General features: G+C 34.2%; 2 protein-coding genes across 5 annotated transcripts in view; one reads left to right on the forward strand and one right to left on the reverse strand.

Annotated features, from left to right (window-relative positions):
• The window catches only part of LOC123671281 (diacylglycerol kinase 1), a 176,008-nt gene extending 164,470 nt beyond the window's left edge, over positions 1–11,538 (reverse strand). For 2 of the 4 annotated variants that reach the window (XM_045605027.1, XM_045605025.1), the window contains exon 1: positions 11,243–11,538. The gene's annotated coding sequence lies outside the window, so the exon portion shown is untranslated. Of the gene's footprint in view, positions 1–11,212 lie in introns of all 4 variants that reach the window. The other 2 variants (XM_045605026.1, XM_045605029.1) reach the window with 2 other exon arrangements.
• Positions 11,539–17,077: 5,539 nt separating this feature from the next.
• LOC123671282 (microsomal glutathione S-transferase 1-like) lies at positions 17,078–20,994 on the forward strand. The gene is made up of 3 exons (XM_045605030.1): positions 17,078–17,327; positions 19,663–19,739; positions 20,706–20,994. The coding sequence occupies exons 1-3, from the start codon at positions 17,199–17,201 to the stop codon at positions 20,947–20,949; spliced, it is 450 nt and encodes a 149-aa protein (XP_045460986.1). The 5' UTR covers positions 17,078–17,198; the 3' UTR covers positions 20,950–20,994.
• The last annotated feature ends 3,366 nt before the right edge of the window (positions 20,995–24,360 follow it).

Consider the following 24,360-nt stretch of genomic DNA (forward strand, 5'->3'; position numbering starts at 1 on the left):
AAACAAACAAAAAAATAAATCATGACTGAAATATCAGATATAATTGCAGAGAGATGATCCCAAAAATGATAATTTGAATTATCCGGAACGAGGATAATGACCAACCCCGAATTAACAGTCACCTCCACCAGGAATACTGAGAGATATAGTGATCAAAAAGCCAAAAAGATCTCAACCGCCCCACGTTGGGCGCCAAAATTATGTGTAACCTTTTTGCTACAACTCAAAATGCCCAAGCCCAGTCGTTTGTTTTGAGTCGTAGTTCTGATCTCTGAATTCACCTCAATGGAAGGGACAAACACTCAGGTCGATCAAACACCTCTTATATTCACACAAGTATTTCACAATCTGAATTTCTTAAAATATCTGGTACCAGAAAAATTTACATACAATATTTTACAAAATGGAAATATATATGAGTGAATTCGAAATTTATATATGTACAAGAATAAAGAATGTAATTTTGCAAATTCACACATAACTTCCTTGAAGAGACAAGTCCTAGCTCTATACTGATCCAATCTTCCTCCACCGAAGTTGATAAGAACTTTGGTCTGACAGTTCTTCAATGGTAAGGATAGTAAATACTGCGGCTTGGAAGCTGACAATTGACAAAAATGTTGGGCTGTCTTTTGACGAAGGACTCCCAATGTAATAATCAAACTTTCAACGTTTATCAGGAACACCAATCAGGAATATAGTAAAGAAAAAATACCAAAAAAAACCTTTTTGAGGGTTTCATGGAAAATAACTTTATGAATTTCCCTTCAATTATTATCAATAACGTCCATTCAAGGAAACCAGGAAAAGAAATGATATGACAGTTTCACTGTATCGAAGATACGCAATGGCGTACGCCCAGATTTTCATCAGCTTTCCTGTTTACTTGAATATATTTAATTCGCACTGTAGCATGCTACAAGTTACAGAATACCAATTCGAGACGATTCCGGTGCATTTTTATTCGATCCATACGATCTCTATTCGATTTGAAGTTACAGAATAGGATTGAATTTATGAAATATGTTTTAAATAAAATACACTGACTACGTTCCACTCTATATTTTGATATCTTCACTCCACTGTTAGTTGGGATTTGGGAACGACTGAACTTTCTCGTAGTGAAAACTTGGTACAATACAACTAAATTTCTCCTAGAGTGAAGGACAGTTACCAACAGAGCAGGTACCTGGTAAAAGTTTTAACGATCGTAAATGTCAGCATCTTAGTGAACAGACTGCATAGAGCTTCGCGCCAAGGGAAATTCAGTTGAACTATCAAATATTATCGATATGTAAAGGGTGTTTTTTTTAGAGCTATAGAACTCTAAATTGCAATAAAACCACGATGGATTATTCGATTGACCTGAATTTTATTTATCCGCAAGATAATCTTATGGCATTATATTTTAAATATGATTTCTGGCATATGACCGTCACGGCTGGCTCGGATGTAGTCCAATCTGGACGTCCAATTTTCGATGACTTTTTCCAACATTTGTGGGCGTATATCGGCAATAACACGGCGAATGTTGTCTTCCGAATAGTCAAGGGTTTGTGACTTATCCGCATAGTCCAATGACTTCACATAGCCCCACAGAAAGTAGTCTAGCGGTGTTAAACCACAAGATCTTGGAGGCCAATTCACAGATCCAAAACGTGAAATTAGGCGGTCACCAAACGTGTCTTTCAATAAATCGATTGTGGCACGAGCTGTGTGACATGTTGCGCCGTCTTGTTGGAACCACAGCTCCTGGACATCATGGTTGTTCAATTCAGGAATGAAAAAGTTAGTAATAATGGCTCTATACCGATCACCATTGACTGTAACGTTCTGGCCATCATCATTTTTGAAGAAGTACGGACCAATGATTCCACCAGCCCATAAAGCGCACCAAACAGTCAGTTTTTCTGGATGTAACGGTGTTTCGACATACACTTGAGGATTAGCTTCACTCCAAATGCGGCAGTTTTGTTTGTTGACGTAGCCATTCAACCAGAAGTGCGCTTCATCGCTAAACAAAATAAAATGGACGTAGTGCGCGATACGTATTCCGCACAGAACCATTATTTTCGAAATAAAATTGCACTATTTGCAAACGTTGTTCAAGCGTGAGTCTATCCATAATGAATACCAAACTGAGAATAAATCACTTGACAGCTGTTGAATCGGTAGCCATCTTGAACAGTAATGCCAACTTAAAGTTATACACCTCGAAAAAAAACACCCGTTATATCTGTGTCGCCATCTAAACGAGGTAGGGTTATGTCTAACATTATTTTTTCTGAAATATCGTTTTTATGGTAACATTCACTTGCATTAAAAAATATCCTGCGAGGTTTGTGCAAAAACCAAGTAACATCATACGGTTAAGACATGTGAAAAATCTTTTCTCACAGTTCATATACAGAGTGATCCACCGCAATAGCCTATTAGACGTTTATGGAAAATTAATCATAATTTTGTGCTGAAAATTTGTATGTTGGGATTTGAGACAATGATCTTTCTCCCTAAAATATTTTCAGGTTTCTACAACTTCCGATTACACAGGGCATAAACTACTACTTCCTCATTTCAAATGGCACACCCAGTATATTATTGGAACATTAAATAGCTTTTCTAATGTCAATTTTAGTAATATGCCATACCTTGGGTATAAATTCAACGGTTCATGAGTTAAAGGGATTCTTCTGCAAAAAATTGTGGATACGAGGACTCACATTTTTTTATATTTCTGCAGAAGAATTTTTTTCATTTCCGATATGCCAATATGTAGTATTACAGGGTGTATCAGTTCTAATCATCAAAAATTTAATGGGATATTCTCCTCGTTGTCCTGATTCGGAAAAATATTATGTACCTCTATCTCGATCCCTAAGAGAGATACAGGATGTTGAAGTTTACAAGAAAAAAATCATTTTCATGCAATAGCTTCCATAAAAAGGTTGAATTCAAACAAAATGGCTACCCTACTCCCTAAAGGCTATTTTATGAAGTTATTTTCGATTTAGCACGTCTTTCGAATAAGCTAATCATCTCTGGATCTGGAATTTCAAATTTTGTTCTGTAGATGTAATTTATATTCCAGATTGAACAAGCAGTTCAATATTGCTTCGTTCATTCCTTCAAAAAAACAGCGGTATACTTTTTTCTTCGAAATACTTGAGATATGACCGAATTGCACGCCACTGGTGTTGCCCCAAAATCGAAAATATCTTCATAAAATGACTCTTAGGGAGTGGGGTGGGCATGCAAAATTCCTTTTGAATCCAAGCTTTTTTATGGAAGCTATTAAATAAAAATTATTTTTTTTCTTGTGAACTTCAACACCTTGTATCTCTCTTAGGGATCGAGATAGAGGTATAAAATAAACATTTTTCCAAATCAGGACAACGAGGAGACTATCCCATTGAATTTTCAACAATTAAAACTGATACATCCTGAATATTGGGTGCGCCTTTCGCAATAAGTAAATAGTAGTCTGCTTCCGTTATAACCATAAGTTGTGAAGATCTGAAAATATTTTAGGGAGAAACATCATAGTCTCAAACCTCAATATGCACATTTTCAGCATGAAATTATGATTAGTTTTCCACAAACGTCTAATAGGCCATCACAGTGAATCACCCTGTATTATCACCGTTTTTAATAAATTCATTTGACTGAACCCTCTACACCAATCGAATTCTAGAGATCCATATCTTCAAATTCCAATATCAAGCTTGGAACCCTGTAAATTTCAACCACAGAGTCGTGCATTAGCATTATCCTTCCACTCAATTCATACGAGGATCAAGACTCCGTGGAAAGTCGGATACGCTTTTGAAAATATTCAATTTCGCTGGGGAAAACCAGGGATTCTCGCTTGTTTATGACCCCGTGAAAACCGCGCGATAACGAACGTGAAATGACGATGAAGAGATAAAAAATGTTTTCATTGCCACTGGAGCACGCAGAGGCCATAATGAAATTTTTATGGCTTATGTCAATCACTTTCAGGACGTATTGTTACACAATGTTATCGCAGAATTTAACGCTGGATCTACTACGAGCCTACAAAGGATTCCGTGTTTCTGAATGAAATGGCAGAGTTTTTCTCGTTTGAAGAGAAACGAGTTGATCAGTGAATTTTAATCAAGATGGCAGTTTTTGCTTCAGAACCTACCTCAGAGTAATAAACATAGATATAGGGAGCATATGTCATTTTCATTAAGCAAATTTTGTCCCCAACATGAACTATCAAATTTGACATGAAGCGCGCGGAAATAAAAACATATCAGTGATACGATATTTCACTCAATTCGCGAGTTTCTCCACAAATAACGTACTTCTTATGTCTCATAGTGAATCTACGTTTCATATTAACTCAAAATGTGTTGAAATAAATACTACCTAAATATATCAGAAATTCAGAAAACAAACTTCGAGCGCGCCAAACGACGTGAAACAACCGATGACACTAGGAGAGCAAAAGTTGCCAAACCTTGGATTTCAACAAGTAGATACAGAAAATAATAAATATTCTGCATACTATGAATTCGACAATTATGAAAAATATTGCATTCCAAATATTCAAATTTGCATATTTAATCGGAAATCACTCAAATAAATATATTTCATTCAATATAATATACATTCATAATAATAAAGTAATATTGTGGATTTGAAAATATATCACAATCCGACAACGTAATCTAACCATATTGGGGACATGTAAAAATTGCGTATACTTCCTCTATGTTTATTACTCTATGGAATCTACTGAATGTGATTTGATCTCCTATTTAAAAATTTCTTTTCGAAAAATGTATTTAAAACCTTTCTATAACTTTGGTTTCGTCTATGTCTACCTGTCTGTGTGTCAGCAAATCCTTTCAACGCGCCTAAACCTATTTTTAAGCGGTTTTGATGATGATGTCGTGAACAGTTCCATAAGAATTTCAGTTCTTTCTGATACATGATATGTGCTCAATATTCACAACCATATAATTCCTGAAAACCCAACATCTCGTGTTCTACTGATCTTCTTCTTCTTCTTCAGCCCGTGTCCATCCATTGTCGAATATAGGCCTCTTCCAGGTTTTTCCATGCCACACGATCTGTTGTTGTACTGATCTGATTTTCATGAAATTTAGTATTGGTATTCGGTTTAGGCATTAATTCCTGAAAGATGGGAATTTCTATGTCAAAATAGATCGTACAAATAGCCAAGTGGAGGCGGGAGTGACTCAAGGCTCAGTTCTAGGGACTCTACAACATACATATATATACATATCAATAAACCCACGAAATTTGTCAGCTCTATAAGCAGATGAAAAGGGAATAGTAGTCAGATATCGACGAACAGGAGTCATATTAGGTCTAGTAAAAACAAACATAATTTTTGCATGAAAAACAAGGCTTCAAAAACCATAGTCATAATAATCCGATTAGCCCAAAGCTGACCGTTTCTAGGAGATTGCTTTCTTCAGACGGTTTATCTGTTGACAGTACAGTTCCTAGTTAACAGTTGTGCCGTAGGGAAGGAGCTCATAATAGATAATTCCCTGCCAATCCCACCAAACACACTGCAAAACCTTCCTGGTCGGCAATCCTAGCTTGGTCATCATTTCTGCCGGCTCAGTCTCGTTTAGACCACGACCGTTTTCGCTTGACGTTGTCATAAGTGATCCATTTCTTCTTATCACCAGTCACCAACTGATTCAAAATTGGGTCTATTTTGTTGCGATTCAGCAGCAATCCGCTGCTGAGGTTTTTTTTGAGTTAACTCGTGTGGTACCGATAAATCGAGATTCTTCTTGGGCAATCGAAACAGTACTTACATGACTGTCCATGATTTTATTAACATTTTCGACAATCCTTCTTGTGCGTGGTTCATCTTTGACGAAATTACTGGAACTGAATCAACGAATCCAAAATTTTGCGTAATTGGCTGTTACAATATAAAAGCCATAAACACTATTTATATTTTCAACGACCTGGCTTGCATTTTTGCCTTTATCGAAGAAAAACTGTGAAATATAGCGTATTTTCTCTTTGGTGGTGTCCATCTTTGACGCGCGCTCAAACTAAACTGAGTCAACGAATCACAAAACTTGTACAACACGAGATACAGACAACTAACGCCAGCCATTGGAAAAATAATGGATGTTTTCATTTCACCTAATATACAGAAGACTGCAAGATGTACTTAATGAATGTTTCTTTAAATAGAAAAATCAAATAAAGGGCAAAAAAACAGGCTATTCTCTCACAAAAAAAGACTAGAGATCAACTCATATCTAAGGATAGATGGAGAAGATATAAAACGGAAAAATGAAGTGAAGAATCTCGTTGTAACTGCAAATAATAAACTCGGACGTAAAAACCATATATAATATACAGTGAATAAAACAAACTCAGCAATGAGAAGAAATCATATAACTATACGAGGAAAAAGCCGAATCAACCAAATATACGAAGCTGAAAATTATCATGTCAATACAAGATTTCTATTTACATATGGATCGGCAAAAGGCGGCCAAAATTCAATAAGATACAAATGACATAAAATAAACTGTTAAAAGCTACAATGGATATGCCTTGGTTCATAAGAAACCAACAAATCATCAGAGTCTCAGAATGAGAAACTGTCACCAATTTCCTGAAGAGAAAAGAAGAGAAGATTTTTGAAAAAGCAAGTCAAGATCTCAATGACGAGCTAAAAAGACTAGTTGACTACAACCCTGTGGAAGATGTGATTAGGATACCAACCTATCCTGAAAGACTCAGAAATCAACTACGTAAGATCAGAAATTGGATAAAACTCTATTTCAAATATCGGATCTCCCAACATATTTACACACTAAGAAAAAGTAGTCGAAATAGAGTCAAGAGGTTAACAGGCAAATAGATGGCTGATGTTCTTCAAACATGGAGTCACAACGTAAGATCTCGCATTCTAATTGTCCGATATTAGATTAAAGATATTATTTTAATTGGGTCATCATTGGTTTCATAATAACTTAAGTTTTTCGGGATATAAAGCATCCGTACTGTTAAGCGCAAACATGAAATTGCTAGAAGCTCAATATTTCACGTTCTACTGATCCAACTTTGATGAAGTAATTCGAATTGGTTTTCATAAGAATTTGAGCTTTTCAGTGGAAGCACAAACGTGATATTCCAGTAAACTGAGATCACGTTCTACAGTTTGGATTTTGATGAATTTTGGTGAGGCTATACACACTGAATCGTAAATGGTTTCAAAGGGGTTTATCAGCATAAGCTCAAACGTGAATTCTTAGAATTCCAATATTTCGTCAGTTCAACATGCCCAATTTTAATGGAATTTTGTATAGTTATTCAGATTAGGTCGTGAGTAGATACGTAGAAATTGCAGCGAGTGAAGAACGATTTAGAAAGTGAAAACATATAGTGCAAAACGAAGAAAGAGAACATCGATTCATAACTCTTCTAATTAATCATTTTGAGTTATTATTTTCACTTACTCAAAATCGTTTGAGAAACTGAAACAATGAAATTTAATTAATTTGCCAAATTTCTGTCAATTAGGTACAAGACATTGATAATTCAAAAAGCTGACCCAAATGTGTTATCGAATACCTTGTATTTCTGAGTTCACACACTTCTCAGAGTGTATCATTCCATTTTCAGTAATGACGTAGTTTTTACTTGTCAGATGTCAAAATATGACAGCTTCAGAAGTGACAATTGCCCATATAGCGGTCTATTCAAAATAAAACCTCTCATTGGAAAAATCTTCATTATAGATAAATACATGTTTTGTGAAGTTTGAGTCGAAACACCTTATTTTAACGATTATACAAAATCTCATCATGATTAAATTGTGTCTTTTGTTTGCAGGAACAATGGGTTAACTCTCCAAGTTACGATAATAGAATAAATCTGAAACGATTTTCCAGAAGTCTTTTGATCTTTCCAGCCCCTTCTTAACCCTAACACTTTTTGCTTTTTGGTAGCCTCATTTAGGGCTTTTCTTGATTTGTCTCTACGGTATCGGTTTAGGATCTGTGATCTTTATGTTCGACCCTCCTTGTTGCCGCTCATAGAAATCAACTGAATATCCAGAGTATACAATCACTTCGTTGAGTCGAATTTTTTACTCTGGATTATTCTTTTGGGGTCTGCAAAAAGGCAGTCAGTTTTGGAGAACGAGCTCTGTGGTCAAGCAGTTGGAAGCACAATTCGTTCAATTCGTCCATGGTTTTCATCAATTTGTGAATCTGTATTGTTTTGGTAAGCATATGTTTCGCTAATTTTGAGTCAAAAATTCTATTTTTTAAATAATGAACAAAATTTTATTACGGTAAAATTGTGCCTTTTATTTTCAGTAACAACAGGGTTCCTCGCCAGAATTCAACCCATATTCCGGTAGTATTTCGTTCTTCCAAGCCCCTCCTCAATTCCAACATTTTTTCCTGGATTAAGCTTCAAATTCCGAATGAATTGGTGAAATAATCAACTGCAAATAACTTACAGTTTGGCATATATGATTTTTTGAATGTTGCATTTGTATCGTGTCTCTGCTACAATTGCCAGGTGTTTAGGTTAGATCAGGTTATGTTAGTTTAGATCAGGTAGGGTCCTGAACTAGTTACATATATGATTTTATTGTGATTTTGGTGAGAATCCTATAATTTTATGGAATTCTTTTCGAACCACATGAATAGAAAAAATCGGACTTCATTCAACAGTTACTTCTGTGCCTACGGATTTTCGCTGATCACATCCGGAAGATCCAGATGCCCATCTTAACGAACATTTTACTTCGCACACCATCAAAACCAAATTGTATATATTTTAATTCAACGAATTTCAAAACATTTTTTAATTAAGAATATCTCACAGTCATCAGATCAAGAAAAAGCTTTCAAAAATATTTCAACGATTGTATTATTCGTGTTATTTCTAAAGAGCGATAGGTACCTACAATAAATTTGGCTGAGTTTGTATTCTATATTTTATTCACGAAATTTCTGTATTGTTTTGGTGAACATATGTTTGGCTCACTTCGAGTCAAAACTCAATTTCTTAACGATTGCACAAAATATGTGCCCCTTCAGTAAAAAGAGGGTTCTTCTCCAGATGAGCCAGTAGTCTTTCAAGCTCCTTCTTAATCCAAACATTTTTTCCTAGATTTAGCTTCAAATTCCGAATGAATTAGTGAAAGAGTCAACTGAAAAAACTTACAGTTTGGCATATATGATTTTTTGAATGTTGCATTTGTATCGTGTTCTTGTTACAATTACCAGGTGTTTAGGTTAGATCAGGTTATGTTAATTTAGATCAGATAAGGTCCTGAACTAGGTATAACAAAAAGTGAAAAATTCATAGGTACATATATGTTTTTTTTGTGTTTTTGTTGAGAATACAGCATCCTATAATTTTATGGAGCTCTTGCAGAATCAAATGAACAGAATCAATCGGACTTCAATCAAGTTACTTCTGAGCCTACGGATTCCCGTTGATCACATCCGGACGAACCAGATGCCCATCTTAACAAACACCCTACTTCAAACACCATCAAAACCACATCGTATATTTTAATTTGCCGAATTTCATAACAAATAATATCAAATTATGAATGTATCACAGTCTTCAGATCAAGAGAAAGCTTTTAAAAATATTTCAATGATTGGATTATTCGTTGGAATAAGTGTGTTATTTCCAAAGAACGATAGGTACCTACAATAAATTTGGCTGAGTTTGTATTCTATATTTTATTCACGAAATCTCTGTTTTGTTTCAGCAAACATATGTTTTGCTAACTTTCATTCAAAACCCCCATTTTTTAACGATTGCACAAAATATGTGCCTTTTATCTTCAGTAACAAGAGGGTTCCTCTCCAGATGAGCCTGAACTGATTTTCCAGTTGTCTTTCGTTCTTCCAAGCCCCTCCTTAATTTCAACATTTTTTCCTAGATTAACCTTACATTTCTTTATTAATTGGTAAAGGAATCAACTACAAAAAAATTACAGTTTGGCATATATGATTTTTGAATGTTGCATCAGGATCGTGTCTCTGTTACAATTGCCAGGTGTTTAGGTTAGATCAGGTTATGTTAGTTTAGATCAGGTAAGGTCCTGAACTAGGTATACCTAATATAAAATTGAAAATAGTTACATATATGATTTTTTTGTGTTTTTGGTGAGAATACAGAATCCTACAAATTTATGGAGCTCTCGCAGAACCAAATGAACAGAATCAATCGGATTTCATTCAACAGTTACTTCTAAGCCTACGGATTTCCGTTGATCACATCCAAAAGATCCAGATGCCCATCTTAACGAACACCTTACTTCCCTCACCATCAAAACCAAATCGTATATTTTAATTCAATGAATTTGACAACATTTTTTAATTATGAATGTCTCACAGTCATCAGATCAAGAATAAGCTTTTAAAAATATTTCAATGATTGGATTATTCGTATTATTTCTAAAGAACGATAGGTACCTACAAAATTTGGCTGAGTTCGTATTCTATATTTTATTCACGAAATATCTGTATTGTTTTGCTAAACATATGTTTTGCTAACTTTTAGTCAAAAACTCCATTTCTTAATGATTGCACAAAATATGTGCCTTTTATCTTCAGTAACAAGAGGGTTCCTTTCCAGATGAACCTGAACCGATAATCCTGTAATATTTCGTTCTTCCAAGCCCCTCCTTAATTTCAACATTTTTTCCTAGATTAAGCATCAAATTTCGAATGAATTGGTGAAAGAATCAACTACAAAAAACTTACAGTTTGGCTTATACAATTTTTTGAATGTCGCATTTGGATTATGTTTCTGTTACAATTGCCAGGTGTTGAGGTTAGATCAGGTTATGTTAGTTTAGATCAGGTAAGGTCCTGAACTAGGTATAAGAAAAATTGAAAATAGTTACATATATGAATTTGTTGTGATTTCGGTGAGAATCCTATACTTTTATGGAATTCTTTCCGAACCAAATGAATATAAAAAATCGAACTTCATTCAACAGTTACTTCTAACCCCACAGATTTCGTCGATCACATCCGGAAGATCCAGATGCCCATCTTAACAAACACCTAACTTCCCACACCATCAAAACCAAATCGTATATTTTAATTCGTCGAATTTCAAAACAAATATCAAATTATGAAAGTATATCATCACGATCCGTCCGCAAGATAAATATAATCCGAAAGCCAAATATATTTACATAGAGATGAGAGCAGATGAGGCCACTTACTCCATAATATTTTCGGTCCAGCAAACGTGACAGTCTAGTTTTGTGTAAACACGTCGGAATTTAAAAATAATCGCGGAACCCCTGGTGGCGGGATAACTCACCGTCAGCTAACGCGAACTTAACTGACGGAGGCGCCGATATCTGGCGACGGCTCACGCTGGACACGGCGTTTTCAAGACGAAGCTGGAGTTGTCATGGAAACGCACCGGGGTATCCAGGATGTAGGATCGGATAGAGCGGTTGGTTGGCGGCGTCGGCGCCATCTGGCGGATGGAGTTGGAACTGGTCGTTTGTGGGAGTTTGGAGGTAGGTACCGTTAAATTTGTGAGGTGGAAATATTGGTGTCCGGGTGATTGTTTGGTGTCATGCCGCAACCATGGGCGAACGATTTTTAAATTCTAGAGTTGAAATAGTATAATAAGTATTTGATAGTTTGGAGAAGGAGCGCAGTGACGACTCCAATTATTGTCTGAGATCGGTAGTCCTTAACTTCCGAGATACTTTCGAGATACGTTTTTTACACGATAGACACACTTTTGACTCCCGAAATCATTTAAATCCTCTCTCATGTTCTCGATAACTGTAGAATCCGTCGGTGTTGGATTGATTTTCCTTAAACGGCACTTAGTAACTCTCCAAAAAAGTGTTATTTTTGAGATGAGCACAACTCTCACCAATAAGAGTGATCATATGCGACGCGGCAGCACGTGTACTATTTCGAGCAATGAAAGTGACCAAATCGACACATACTATTTCGATAGACGATCAACTAGAATATTGGTATTAATTTAAAAGGACTGGTAAGACAATAAATTCCCTGCTCCTTGATACATTTCTGGAAACTTGGGGAACTTTTGTACATCAGAAATATTCTGGCCTACTTGAAGTAACTTTGAATAACCTTTATCTGATCAATAAAAATCAGTCCCAAAACGAAATTAAACCGAAAAAAAATGATCATTTCATTACCAAATTGGCATCCGGCGGAACAACGACTATATTTTAGCCAATAGAAAAAAACCAAATCGACACATTCTGGTTGGGTTTATTTTATCTCATGTTGCAACCATGGCTGAACGCTTTTTAAATCCTAGAGTCGAAATAGTATAAAAAGTATTGAAGACAATAGTTTGGAGAAGGAGCGCAGTGATGGCTCCAATTATTGTCTGAGATCGGTAGTCCTTAACTTTCGAGATACATATAGCGTTTTTTGCACGATAGGCACACACTTTTGACTCCAAAAATCATTGAAAACCTCTCTCATTTCCTTGATGACTGTAGAATCTGTCGGTGTTGGTTTGATTTTCCTTAAACGACACTTAATAACTCTCCAAACCAGTTCTATCAATGAGATGAGCACAACTATCACCAATAAGAGCGATCATATGCGACGCGGTAGCACGTGTACTATTTCGAGCAATAAAAGTGACCAAATCGACACATACTATTTCGATAGACGATCAACTAGAATACTGATATTAATTCAAAAGGACTGGTAAGACAATAAATTCCCTGCTCCTTGATACATTTCTGGGAACTTGGAGAACTTTTGTGCATCAGAAATATTCTGGCCTACTTGAAGTAACTTTGAATAACCTTTATCTGATCAATAAAAATCAGTCCCAAAACGAAATTAAACCGAAAAAAAATGATCATTTCATTACCAAATTGGCATCCGGCGGAACAACGACTATTTTAGCCAATAAAAAAAACCAAGTCGACACATTCTGATTGGGTTTATTTGATCTCATGCTGCAACCATGACCGAACGCTTTTTAAATCCTAGAGTTGAAATAATATAATAAGCATTGAAGACAATAGTTTGGAGAAGGAGCGCAGCGACAACTCCGATTATTGACTGAGGTCGATAGTCCTTGACGTTCGAGATACTTAAAGCGTTTTTCGCACGATAGACACACTTTTGACCCCCCGAAATCATTAAAAACCTCTCTCATTTTCTTGATGACAGTAAAACCGGTCGGTGTTAAAATGAATTTCCTTAAACGGCCCTTAATAACTCTCCAAACCATTTCTATTGATGAGATGAACACAACTCTCACCAATAAGAGTGATCATATGGGACGCGGTAGCACGTGTACTATTTCGAGCAATGAAAGTCACCAAATCGACACATACGTTTTTAATTGACGGTCAAATAGCATACTGAGATTAATTCGAAAGGACTCATTCTAGCCCACTTAAAATTTATTTGAATAAACTTTATCTGATAAAAAAAATCAGAGTAGGTGTTATAAATGATCGTTTAAATGCAGATTATTATAAAAATTGTAAGAAGCAAAATGTTTCCTTTCTTACTTTGATGATGTAAAGCTCAACATCTTTGGAAATGTATGGTGTCAGCTCGATGCTGCATCACCACACAAACAGAGACAAGTAACTGCACTAAACCAAGCATGATATTAGTGGTAATATCATGGCCACCTAGTTCACCTGATTTCATTCCCTTAGATTTTTATTTATGGAGACATATGAAGCAGTTTGTTTATCACATTGAAATCACATCTCATCAACAATTACTTGGTAGAATCCAAGATGCCGCAATGCCAATTAAAAACGACTTAACTAATGGATTTATGTGGGCAGAATATAGGGTGAAAATGTTATATTAAGAACTATATGTCAAACTTACCTAATAACGAAATGATAGAAGTGAAAAAGCTCACAACTAAAGGCACGAATTCCGCATTTAGTATTGGGATTTCAAGTGATGTACTTCTCAATAAACTGAAGGACCCAACCTCTTGGCCTGCAGGTGTCATGATTCGTGATTCTCTAATTTTTTTTCGTAAACAAGGAAACCAACAGTAGCTTAGACAGTAAACATAAGAAATATTTGAGAACAATAAATCTCATTCACCAAAATGTTCAATCGATGGGAAATGCAGTCATAGGTTGGAAATGCTCAGTCATATTCATAATGATAATATAATAACAATTTCAAAACACTGGAAGGACTCAGAACAATTATTAGCATATCAAATGAAAGGTTTCAAACTTGTCTTCAGTTTCTGTAGAGAACTAAATCAACATTTATTGTGAAATTGATATCAAGACTAAACCTAGAATTGATCTTACTCGCCTGTCAGTACCGAGAGTTTTTGAGTTCGCAGCTTGTGAATGCAACTTTGAAGTAATGAAGGTAATTATTATAAATATCTATAGACCAAATACCCCACCTTATGCAGACTTCGATCTATTTCTTTCAAAATTCGATACCATCTTGTCAACTTTTTGTAGAGAAAATGCCAATTTTATCATTAGTGGTGATTTCAATGTGAATTTTCTAGATGTAACGAACACCAAAACCCACAGTTGACAAATTTACTCGAGGATTTTAAAGTTAGTCTTAGTCGGTGAACCTAATTTCTTTTTGAACTGACCAGCCACGTGGTGGTATCCCCTCTGTATCCGTTCAATTAATCATTCACATGAAATTTTAGTCATATATTTTCCAACTATTCGTTGAAAGGATGAAAAACATTCTGCGGCTTGACGGAGAGTTCTACTACATTCCAAACAATAGAGATCCAATTCAATTTTATTGTTTTCTTTCAATTGATGCATTCTTTTTGATTAATGGGTATTATGAACCAAAACCAAAATAATTTCGTCATTTTCAAATAATTGAAAACAAAGAGTTCTGTGGGAAAGGTCAGAATTTCATATGAATGATTAATAGAACGGATACATTAAGGTCATTCAGACGGAAAATTTAAAATCAATTACTGAGCCATCTGTGACAATTCGTGAAAAATTATTAGTACTAAACTTTTGTTTTTTTACTTTTGAAATTCTAAAGCTGACCTCAATCCTCCCACAAGAGCTATTGGTGGATTTATGCACCATTCCTAAGAACTAAGGACTAAGAACTACGAACTAAGAACTAAGCTAAGAATTCAGTGGTGTTTTGTTTATGCACTCTCTTGTTAGTTCTTAGTTAAGGAATGCGCACGTGCTCGAACTACTTTCTATTTGTTCTATACTTTGATGTTTGACATTGATATTGATTGTGAAAAAATTTAATTTAATTTTTTCAGATACACACGAATAACTGAACATAAAATGATAGAAACTGGTACTCGTTAATATTGAAATTCTATGCGGTGCACGCGCACTTCTATATTTTACCTGAGCCCTTAGTTCTTAATTAAAAGTTGGTCAATTTTCTAGTACTAGTGTTAGTTCTTAGCTATTAGGTAAAGTGCATAAACGCCCTCATTGATTTCTTAGCGTTCAATTCTTAGTTCTAAGTTCTTAGGTTTAGTCTTAGTTCTTAGGAATAGTGCATAAACCCACCATAAGTGAATGAAAGAGATTTCACCATAAGTAGACTTTCCTCTCAAAACCATCAATTTTGTATTCGAAACATTTTTGCGTCAGATGTTTCCTTTTCGAAATGTTTGACTGATTCACCCTAAAAAATCACCTGGTATGTACAGGGTGGGCAAATAAGCGAGGTAAGCGGCTATATCTCAGGATCCATTCATCGTAGAGACTTGCGGTAAAAAATTTTACCACTAAAGTGAACAAGAGAACACACTGGAAATTGTTTTGAAGTTCATACCTCTACCGCAAGGGGGCGTAATAGCTACCGTCGAGTAGAAAAATGAATTTTACTCGAAATGTTTCATATGAAGTTGAAGAAAAAATATCATCACAGTAATCTTTGGAAAATTCTCTATCTTTTTAAATTGTCACTTTCGATTTTACGAAATCAAATAAGGGTAGGTGAAAGGAAGAAATCTGACTGTTGAAACGCCTGTAACTTCAGTTTGGCTCAACATTTTTGAGCAAATTAGATCTTGTCTGAAAAATAATATCTTGTTGATTGAGGACAAAATATACTCATGATGAATTTGTTTTTGCTGCTTTCGATAGGGGGCGCTAAGTCAGAAGTTTATTGTTTTGTTCATTTTACTCCGAAATTTCAAATGTAATGATAGGATTTTCTTAACGGAAACAGAAATTCCATCAAATTTGCATAAAAAACCTGAAGGTCGCAAAGCGATAATTTCAGGCGTTCTGAAGTTATGGCTGAAAGAAGATATTCTTCAACTGATGCACCGCGAAAAACCGAATTGTGTAATATAAAAGGAAAAAATATATAAACAATATAGGTGAATTCGTAGTATTTTACTTAGGTATTCATCAACATGAAGAATGAATGATCATTCTCATATAATTTTATGTCATAATCGTCAATAGTGATCAGAATAGTTTATCTCAGTCTGAGAAGAAAATGAAAACAATTTTGGTTTGAAAATGTAATCTATCAAATCATCGAAAAATATCTCTGTAGAATACCTAATAGATAGGTACATTTTTACTTTATTCGTATCAATATCTCAAAGCATAATAATAGATTCAATTTGTGAAATATCCTTTAATTATATGTTACCAATGTCCCTATAATAAATCCTTAAAATAAATCAAACCAACTGGTTTGATATTCATTTCATTCGTTCACAATAGTGTGCATTATTTGAAATAGGAGTCTAATTTTTTTGTATCCAGGGTATATTTGAGCATTATTACTTCAAAATTTGTATGTAATAACTGATTGTCTTCCTGAAGAACAAATTCCATCGTTTCAATTTGTGGACATTGAAACCTACATGTAATTTTCAAGGTCAAACGACAATTAAACAACAGGTCATAACAACATTACCTATCTCGTATCATGAAGTTATTTCGAATTGAAGTAAACACCATTGATTTGTTTCAATTCAAACGATAATAAATTAGAAGTGCTATATTTGTCGCGATATAATTTCACCAAGTACGTACTCTATCAATATCTACTTCGATAAGCTTGATTTCACTGAATACGGATCTGAACGCGAATTTTACATGAAGAAGCGTCATGTACAAATTTCATTTCGTTCAGTCGTAAAGTACCTATCATTCGATGCGGTGATAGAAAATCAAAGACAAAATGAATGACTCGCTAAAAACTTTGATCAATGACCCTCTTTACAGGAGTTATTTCTATTATTGCTCGATATTAGTGCTCAAAATGTTGATGATGTCTGCACTGACTGGAATAAAAAGAATGATTTTCAGAGTAAGTCGCTAAGAAATTTCCAATTATTTGTATGTTGGTAATCCGCAATTTGAAAGTCATTTCTAGCGGCTTTTTCCACGATTAAGAGTACCTACCTACCTTCATACAATTTTATAAAACGTTTGTCATTAAAAGTGATTCCTAAATCTAAATGAATAAATGAGTAAAGATACAAAAATTTCAATACACCCACAAAAATGTCATAAGTAATAATTTCCATAAACAATTCTTTCATTAATTTTATTCAAATGTAACCAAATGTTGTGTGAAAGTCAACTTGAATGTTACAGAGAATGATAAGAATGACTTAGAATTTGCGGTTTCAACTTCAGCGTCATGAATTTCAAGATCTGAGATAAATTCATAAATTTAGGTATCTTTTAGATTTCAAAGGCATTTGAAGGCCTTTCGATACATTTAGGTTTTTAGGTAGAGAATTATTATACAGGGTGAGTAAATAGTGCTCGATAGGTTAATAACTCTTGTGAATGTTGGGCTAGTAGAATGATTCAAATTTTGACGGAATCGACAGCACTCAGAGCATAAGCTTAAATTATTTTTGACTCTACAGGTTGGTCCAAAAGTGGTGAAACATGATACAACCCTGTTTTTCCGAAATACCCCACTTTTTCGGATTTTGAAAAATTTCATGGTGATAATGGTTTAAACTAAATATCATATCTTGCAAACCCTTCGTACGATATACTTTATTGAATTCCCGAAAAATTTTTAAGTCTTCTCCAAATCTATGGATCACTCTACAGGTGGTCCGAAATACTGGAAATTTTAGAAAATGACCTTTAAAATTGTCAATAAATAGTCCATTTTCTCAAATAGCATGCCCTAACTTTCATATCGGATAACCTAGTGAGTGATCTTTCTGTCTAGAGATGTGCCTAAAAATAAGATTGCTCAACTCTACTAGCGCAAAAATCTCAAGAGTTCGACCGATCGAGCACTATTTACTCACCCTGTATATTCAATAATTATATTATATTATTTTATATTATAAGCAATACTGACAAATAATTCTCAAAAATTGCTTGTATATTCCAATTTACGATCACGATAAAAATATGAAGTTTGGCTCATTATTTTCAATGATAAATCTTTGGGCTCGTTCTTTGAAAAAAATCAATCCTCCTGAAATGTTCACATTTAATGTTCTGGAATGTTGAGAGAACAGACATCAATAAACAATTCCGATCTAGAGCTTTTCTGGGAAACTAGTTCTATTTTCATTGAATTCGTTAAAAAATATGTTGTATCACACCGATTCTGGTAGTTCAAGAACTCTATCCACGAACCGAATCGAAGAGAAAAGAATCAAAAAAACAAAATTTGAAAAATTAGTTTCGCATACATATGAGTTGAATATTTTATGTCATTTTGACATAAAATTACAATTGAAAACATGTACTATGACGATAATACTAAAATACAATATTCTCACCGCAATGTTTTAGCTCTTATAGTTTCGGATGACCACTAATTCAAATCCCGCTGTTAAATAGTTATTGAAGCTTTTTCTGTTGATATTCTCATATTTTTACTCCATAAGTCGAGATATTATGTATTTTAAAAAAAAATTTCCTTTGGAAGCGTGTCAAACAAAATAAATGTAGCAGTATAAGTTGAGAAATTGAAAGAAAAAAGTTTTCATGTAAGGTAATCACATTTTATTCGAGTTCTTTGAAAAAACAAGTTTGAAATCATAGTAGGCATAATTGATATTCTGAATTGACATCTTATTATATTTAGCATGATTTCAATTCAAGGTAATCACTTTCGGAGTGTTTTTCCATGCAAAATAGTTTTTATTGGCGAATATTTTTTGCATGAAAATGATTATCTGTGAGTAGGTACCTAATATTTCAATCGGAATCGCATCGAATATTTCATTCAGAATAATTTTAAATTTAAATTTTTAAATTGAATTCATATTTTAAAATCCCGATGAATTTCTTGTATTAGTCCGACGTTAACTGATCACTCAATAATTCCCAGGTCTAACACCTCCAGTGCAATACCTCTTTTTTTTCGTTAGTACCAAGCTTCAAGAGAAGCGTGTCAAAATTTTGATGATTATGTAACGTTTTGTTGTTGTTCAAAAAAATGTTTAAACACGAATTTCGTGTATTAAAATACCCATCAGGATCGAAATAGTTCACTAGTTCTCAAGCGTTTCATTCTGATGGAATTTGATATTTTGGTTGGGACGTTAGATCTTCCATTAGAATGTATGATTTTATGAATTTATCGTGTTTTGCACATGCGTATTCTGTAAAATATATATTATCTCTCAGCAAGATATTATTTTCAATGATTTTTGCAGATATTCATCAATCCTGAGGACTCAGCCGTATTCAAAGCTAAAATTACAACAAATGAAAGAGTGGAAAGAGTTAGGAGGTAAATGTATATTTAATATTTATCTAATTATATTATTATTTTGAGATGTTATAGCTTGGTTATAAAATATAAATTTCGATACTAAACAATTTCCATGTTGACTTATTTGAGGCATAATATTTTAACACAATGCTACACAAATTCACATAGATACTATACAATTGTAGATCTTTCTAAAATCGTACTGATATTCAAAATTCCATTTTTGAATCTTTATTAGTAGAGCTTCAAGCTATACAGGGTGAGTTATAAGCTCACCGACAAACATTGCCATACGAAATGTCATGTAATTTCAACAAAAAAACATTATGGAAATATACAGGGTGTCCCGGGAGTACATACCCATATCAAGCAAAGTAGGACTAGGGGAGTAGGTACGGATATAAAAAAATCATTTCTGCCTTTCCTCAGAAAGCTACAAGGTGAGTTTTCATATTCATGAAAATAATGAAGTCATCATCAGAACAAAATTCATCGACGGAATTCATTGAAACATGTTGAGAGATATTGAAATAATCAATATCTCTCTGACTCGACCTCGGCATGAGTCAATAACATCCCAAGTTTCAATAAATTCCGCCGATAAGTTTGGTTCTGATGATGGTTTCATTTCATGAATATGAAAACTCACCTTGTAGCTTTCTGAGGAAGGGCAGAAATTAATTTTTTGTAGTAGTTTTTTGTACTTCCTAGTCTACCTCTGATAAAATTATATACAATTACTCCCGGGACACGCTGTATGTTCGTTTCCAATTATTCAAAGAAATAAATGGCTTCAAAAATTTCAATCATGTCTATCGATATGATTTATTAATAAGAAATAAGTATGCTTAGAAACAAGCGTAAATACACTCGTTCATCAAAATGAAGTATGAAATGAATAACAACTTGACAAGACTACTAATTATTATTCTCGTCGAGTTGAAATCAAATTAATTTAAAATACCTAATTTATTTCATTTTCAGGGCCCATTTGAATGATTTGGAAAACATTCCATTGTTTTTCGTAGCAGCATTTATCTTCTGTCTGACAGGACCCAGTTTAGCATGGGCTACACTGCTATTTAAGACGTTCACCTATACCAGAATTGTACACACTTTAGTTTATGCCGTCTACCCAGTTGTTCAGCCTACTAGGATGATAGTTTGGACTATAGGTTACCTCATAATTGGTTATATGGCTTCAAGTAGTGTTTTGTATTTCATGTGATAGAATAGATGAGATTTTTTTATAAAATATACGGTTTGAAGAGGATATTGCAGATTTTTTAGCCTTAATACAAGGGTAATTTTTCCAGATCTATGAGACATAGGTATTTGTTATTCGAATTCCGATATATCGTTTTGAAGTAGCTGTTTGCTATTTACAGATTGATACCAGGGAGGACCAGCTTCCAAAATCTAAGAGGAAAAATATTGTGATCATATTACATCATCCAGAACAAGGTGTTGAATCTCAGAAAACCCTAAAATTGAACTGTTTCAACCATTACTGTTAATAAAGAATGGCGGTAGGCGACAATTTGCAGTTATAATTATTTTAACACTTCATTGAGAATAATAATTAATAAATTAAATAACTCAAATACGGTCGCCGTTCTGATATATTTCAATCTGAATAATTTTCTTTTTTCCTCTCATTTCCTTGGCGACCGGTAATTTGATTCAATAATCTAGAATAACTGAAACATTTCCAACAATAACTATTTGGTAGTTGATCGTGATTATACCAAATTTTATACTTTCTATGTTTTGACTAGGTACCAATAAAATTGGATGTTAACAAGACTGCATTGTGTCTCCGCGAAGTTTCGAACTAATTTCAGTAATTTCAAGTTCGACTGAAGATTTTCTAGGGTCTAGGGATCGTTCTAGGGTCTATAAGTTACATCTGCCGACTAAATGCTTCAGCACGCAACAAAGCATCTCAAAAATTATAAATCAAATATAAGGAAAACATCAAAAAACACAGTTGAAAAAATCGCATATCTAAAAAGCCAATCCACAGGAAATCAACAAATATGAACTGTACTCGGTTTGACTTCAATAAATAAACACTCGAATCTTATACCCTGAGTATATCAAGTTTTTCAATGTTTAAATTAGTTAGATTGATTGAGAGGAAACACCACCACATGGTTGCTCACCAATTTTTCTGAAGTTTTGACATAATTTCCATAAACAATAATCTACATAGAAGGAAGTAATTATTTTCAATTTGCAAATGACAAACAAATTGGTAACTTATCGTTTTTCGCGAAAAAAATGATGATATTGTAGTAAATCGGAAATTTGGAAATTATTGAAACTACTGAAATTATTGGGATTATTATTATTCAGAAAGAATATACGTTAAAATTCAAAAGAGCGATCGTGACTTGTGTAAACTGATCTTATCTTAGAATAAGGATGTTTTATTTTTCAATCAATGCTTTTCTTAGTTATCGTCTCACTGGGTTGGTAAAATCGATATATTTTTTACGGATAAAAAAAATAATTTAGATATGGGAAAATCTTGACTTATCTCAGATGACACAGCAAAAAGTTCGTTAGGCAAAGTCGAGGTATGTTTCTTGCTGTGATCGACAGAAAAAAAATTTAGTTTGAAGTAGGGGAAGAGTCTCTTATTGAAGAAGGATAAAAAATTTTCTAACCAATGATCTAATTGGCATGGTAACTTGGGCAATTGTTGGGGCGGTCTTAGATAAGTATGATGTTACGATTTTTGTGGAGGTCGAAGGAAGAAGTCAGTATCGCTTAGGGTCTCTTATTGAGAAGGGTTGAGAATTAGAACGTCGGTCGCGAAACCGGACTTAGATCAAAACAATTTCTTTTGAAGATCAGAGTAATTTTTAACAAGGTTGAATCAAAAATAAAGGCAATTTAATAGATGATAGAGAGTTGAAGGAATTTTAAGTTTTTAAGGAAGGAGAAATTGTTTTAACTCTAAGAACGGTTGAATTAGGTCAGAAATAGTAAAACAGGGATTTTTTTTTGGGACAAAGTTTAGAAATTGTATTGGTATAAATTAGATTAGATCGGAGTGAGCGAATCGGGAGTGAAGTTATTAAAAAAGGAATTACACGTTTGAAGAAATTAAAACTAGGTTTAGGCACGGCCTAAAATACTCACCCTCATCGCGGGATAAGGGCAAGTCTTTTGGCTATTCAATTTTTATTTTTAGTTGTTGATTTTTGAATACCTTTCGATGAAAATAAGTTCAGTTGAGTAGTCCCGATTCTCCCAAGTTCGAAGTTGGTTAATTTGTTTCTTTTGTTGGAATAATAGATTATTTGAGATAATTTATTTTATCATAAAGTTTTGGCCGTTGAGTCAAAAATATAGAAATTTCGTGGATACTGTAATTTTGGATATATTTTTTTTTCTTTATTATATTTAAGTTTAAAATTTCAATCGACTTTCATTGACCCAGAAAATTAATCCTGTCCCTAGAGAAAGAAAGTCAACTTAAAAGACCTGTCCATTGAAGCGACGGGCCGGACTCACAAATAACATCTTAGTGAAACTTACATAATTATTAATTCTCCAAGACCTCTGAAAAGCCGCTCTTTCAGGGGTTAAAAGAACATCTCAACCGGAGATAAGCGAACGTTGGTCAACATTCTTTGACCAACCCGTTCATGACAATATGACTGATATGTTTTTTAAATATTCTAGAAGAAAAACTACCAAAAATCATCACAACTTGTCAGAGCGCCAGAGAGGAAATAAATGAGTTTGACTGATACGCGAAAAACCACGTGGTGGTTATCTCTCTTGAGTATATTCGATAGAAAATATTATTTTTGGTTTTTCCAAACGTTTTCATTTTGCCAATGAAAATTATGTATCAAAATAAAAAGTTCGAGACGAAATTCAGACCCCAGCAGGGAAAGAAATTTTCTAGTTACGAAAGACCATAATCACAAAGCCTATATAGAATAGGTACTACCGGTCTCCTAACCAGAACAACCTCTTAGCACCTAAGAGGTTTCACAGAGACCTAGGAGAGTTGGGATGGAAAACATTGAACACAATTATTTTAACAAAAAGTGATAAGCTTTATGAAATGATGCATGGGACTTGAATTCCAAAACTATTGAGTTATTAACAAAATTATCTAATAAAAATCCATAAACTAGATTTCGAGTTATTCATCTTCAGAATCGTTTGTGAGGAATTATGTTCATATTAATTTTTTGTCATTATCAATATTATAGAGGATTGAATTCCCTACAACTTCTGATTGACAATTTTTTCCATACGTTTTATCGTTTTCCAGATAGAGGACGAAGAGCGTGGGGTTACAACATTTGAGGTCAACTGGTAGTCCCGGTTAAAAAGGCGCTCGAAAATCCAAATAAAGTCCATTCTTCTTCTTCAGCCCTCTTTCATCCTGTGTCGGGCATAGTCCTCTTCCAGTTTTTCCATGCTTCTTTGTCTTTTGCTATTCTCATCCATTGCTTGCCGGCTACATCGACTATGTCGTCGGACATCTTTTTCTCGGTCTTCCTATGCTTCTTTTTGTCTCTCGAGGTCTCCAAAAAGTCACTTTGTGTGACCATCTCTCCACACTCTCCCTTGTTGATGTTGTTCATTAATTATTGATAAATCCATAATT

Source organism: Harmonia axyridis, chromosome 1 (assembly GCF_914767665.1).
Source record: "Harmonia axyridis chromosome 1, icHarAxyr1.1, whole genome shotgun sequence".
Classification (NCBI taxonomy): domain Eukaryota; kingdom Metazoa; phylum Arthropoda; class Insecta; order Coleoptera; family Coccinellidae; genus Harmonia; species Harmonia axyridis.

Bases quoted from the DNA above. Each gene is read 5' to 3' on its own strand.
- LOC123671282 (XM_045605030.1), top strand. From the start codon at position 17,199: ATGAATGACTCGCTAAAAACTTTGATCAATGACCCTCTTTACAGGAGT. The intron at 17,328-19,662 runs GTAAGTCGCTAA...TGATTTTTGCAG, and splicing joins TAAAAAGAATGATTTTCAGA to ATATTCATCAATCCTGAGGA. The intron at 19,740-20,705 runs GTAAATGTATAT...TTTCATTTTCAG, and splicing joins AGAGTGGAAAGAGTTAGGAG to GGCCCATTTGAATGATTTGG.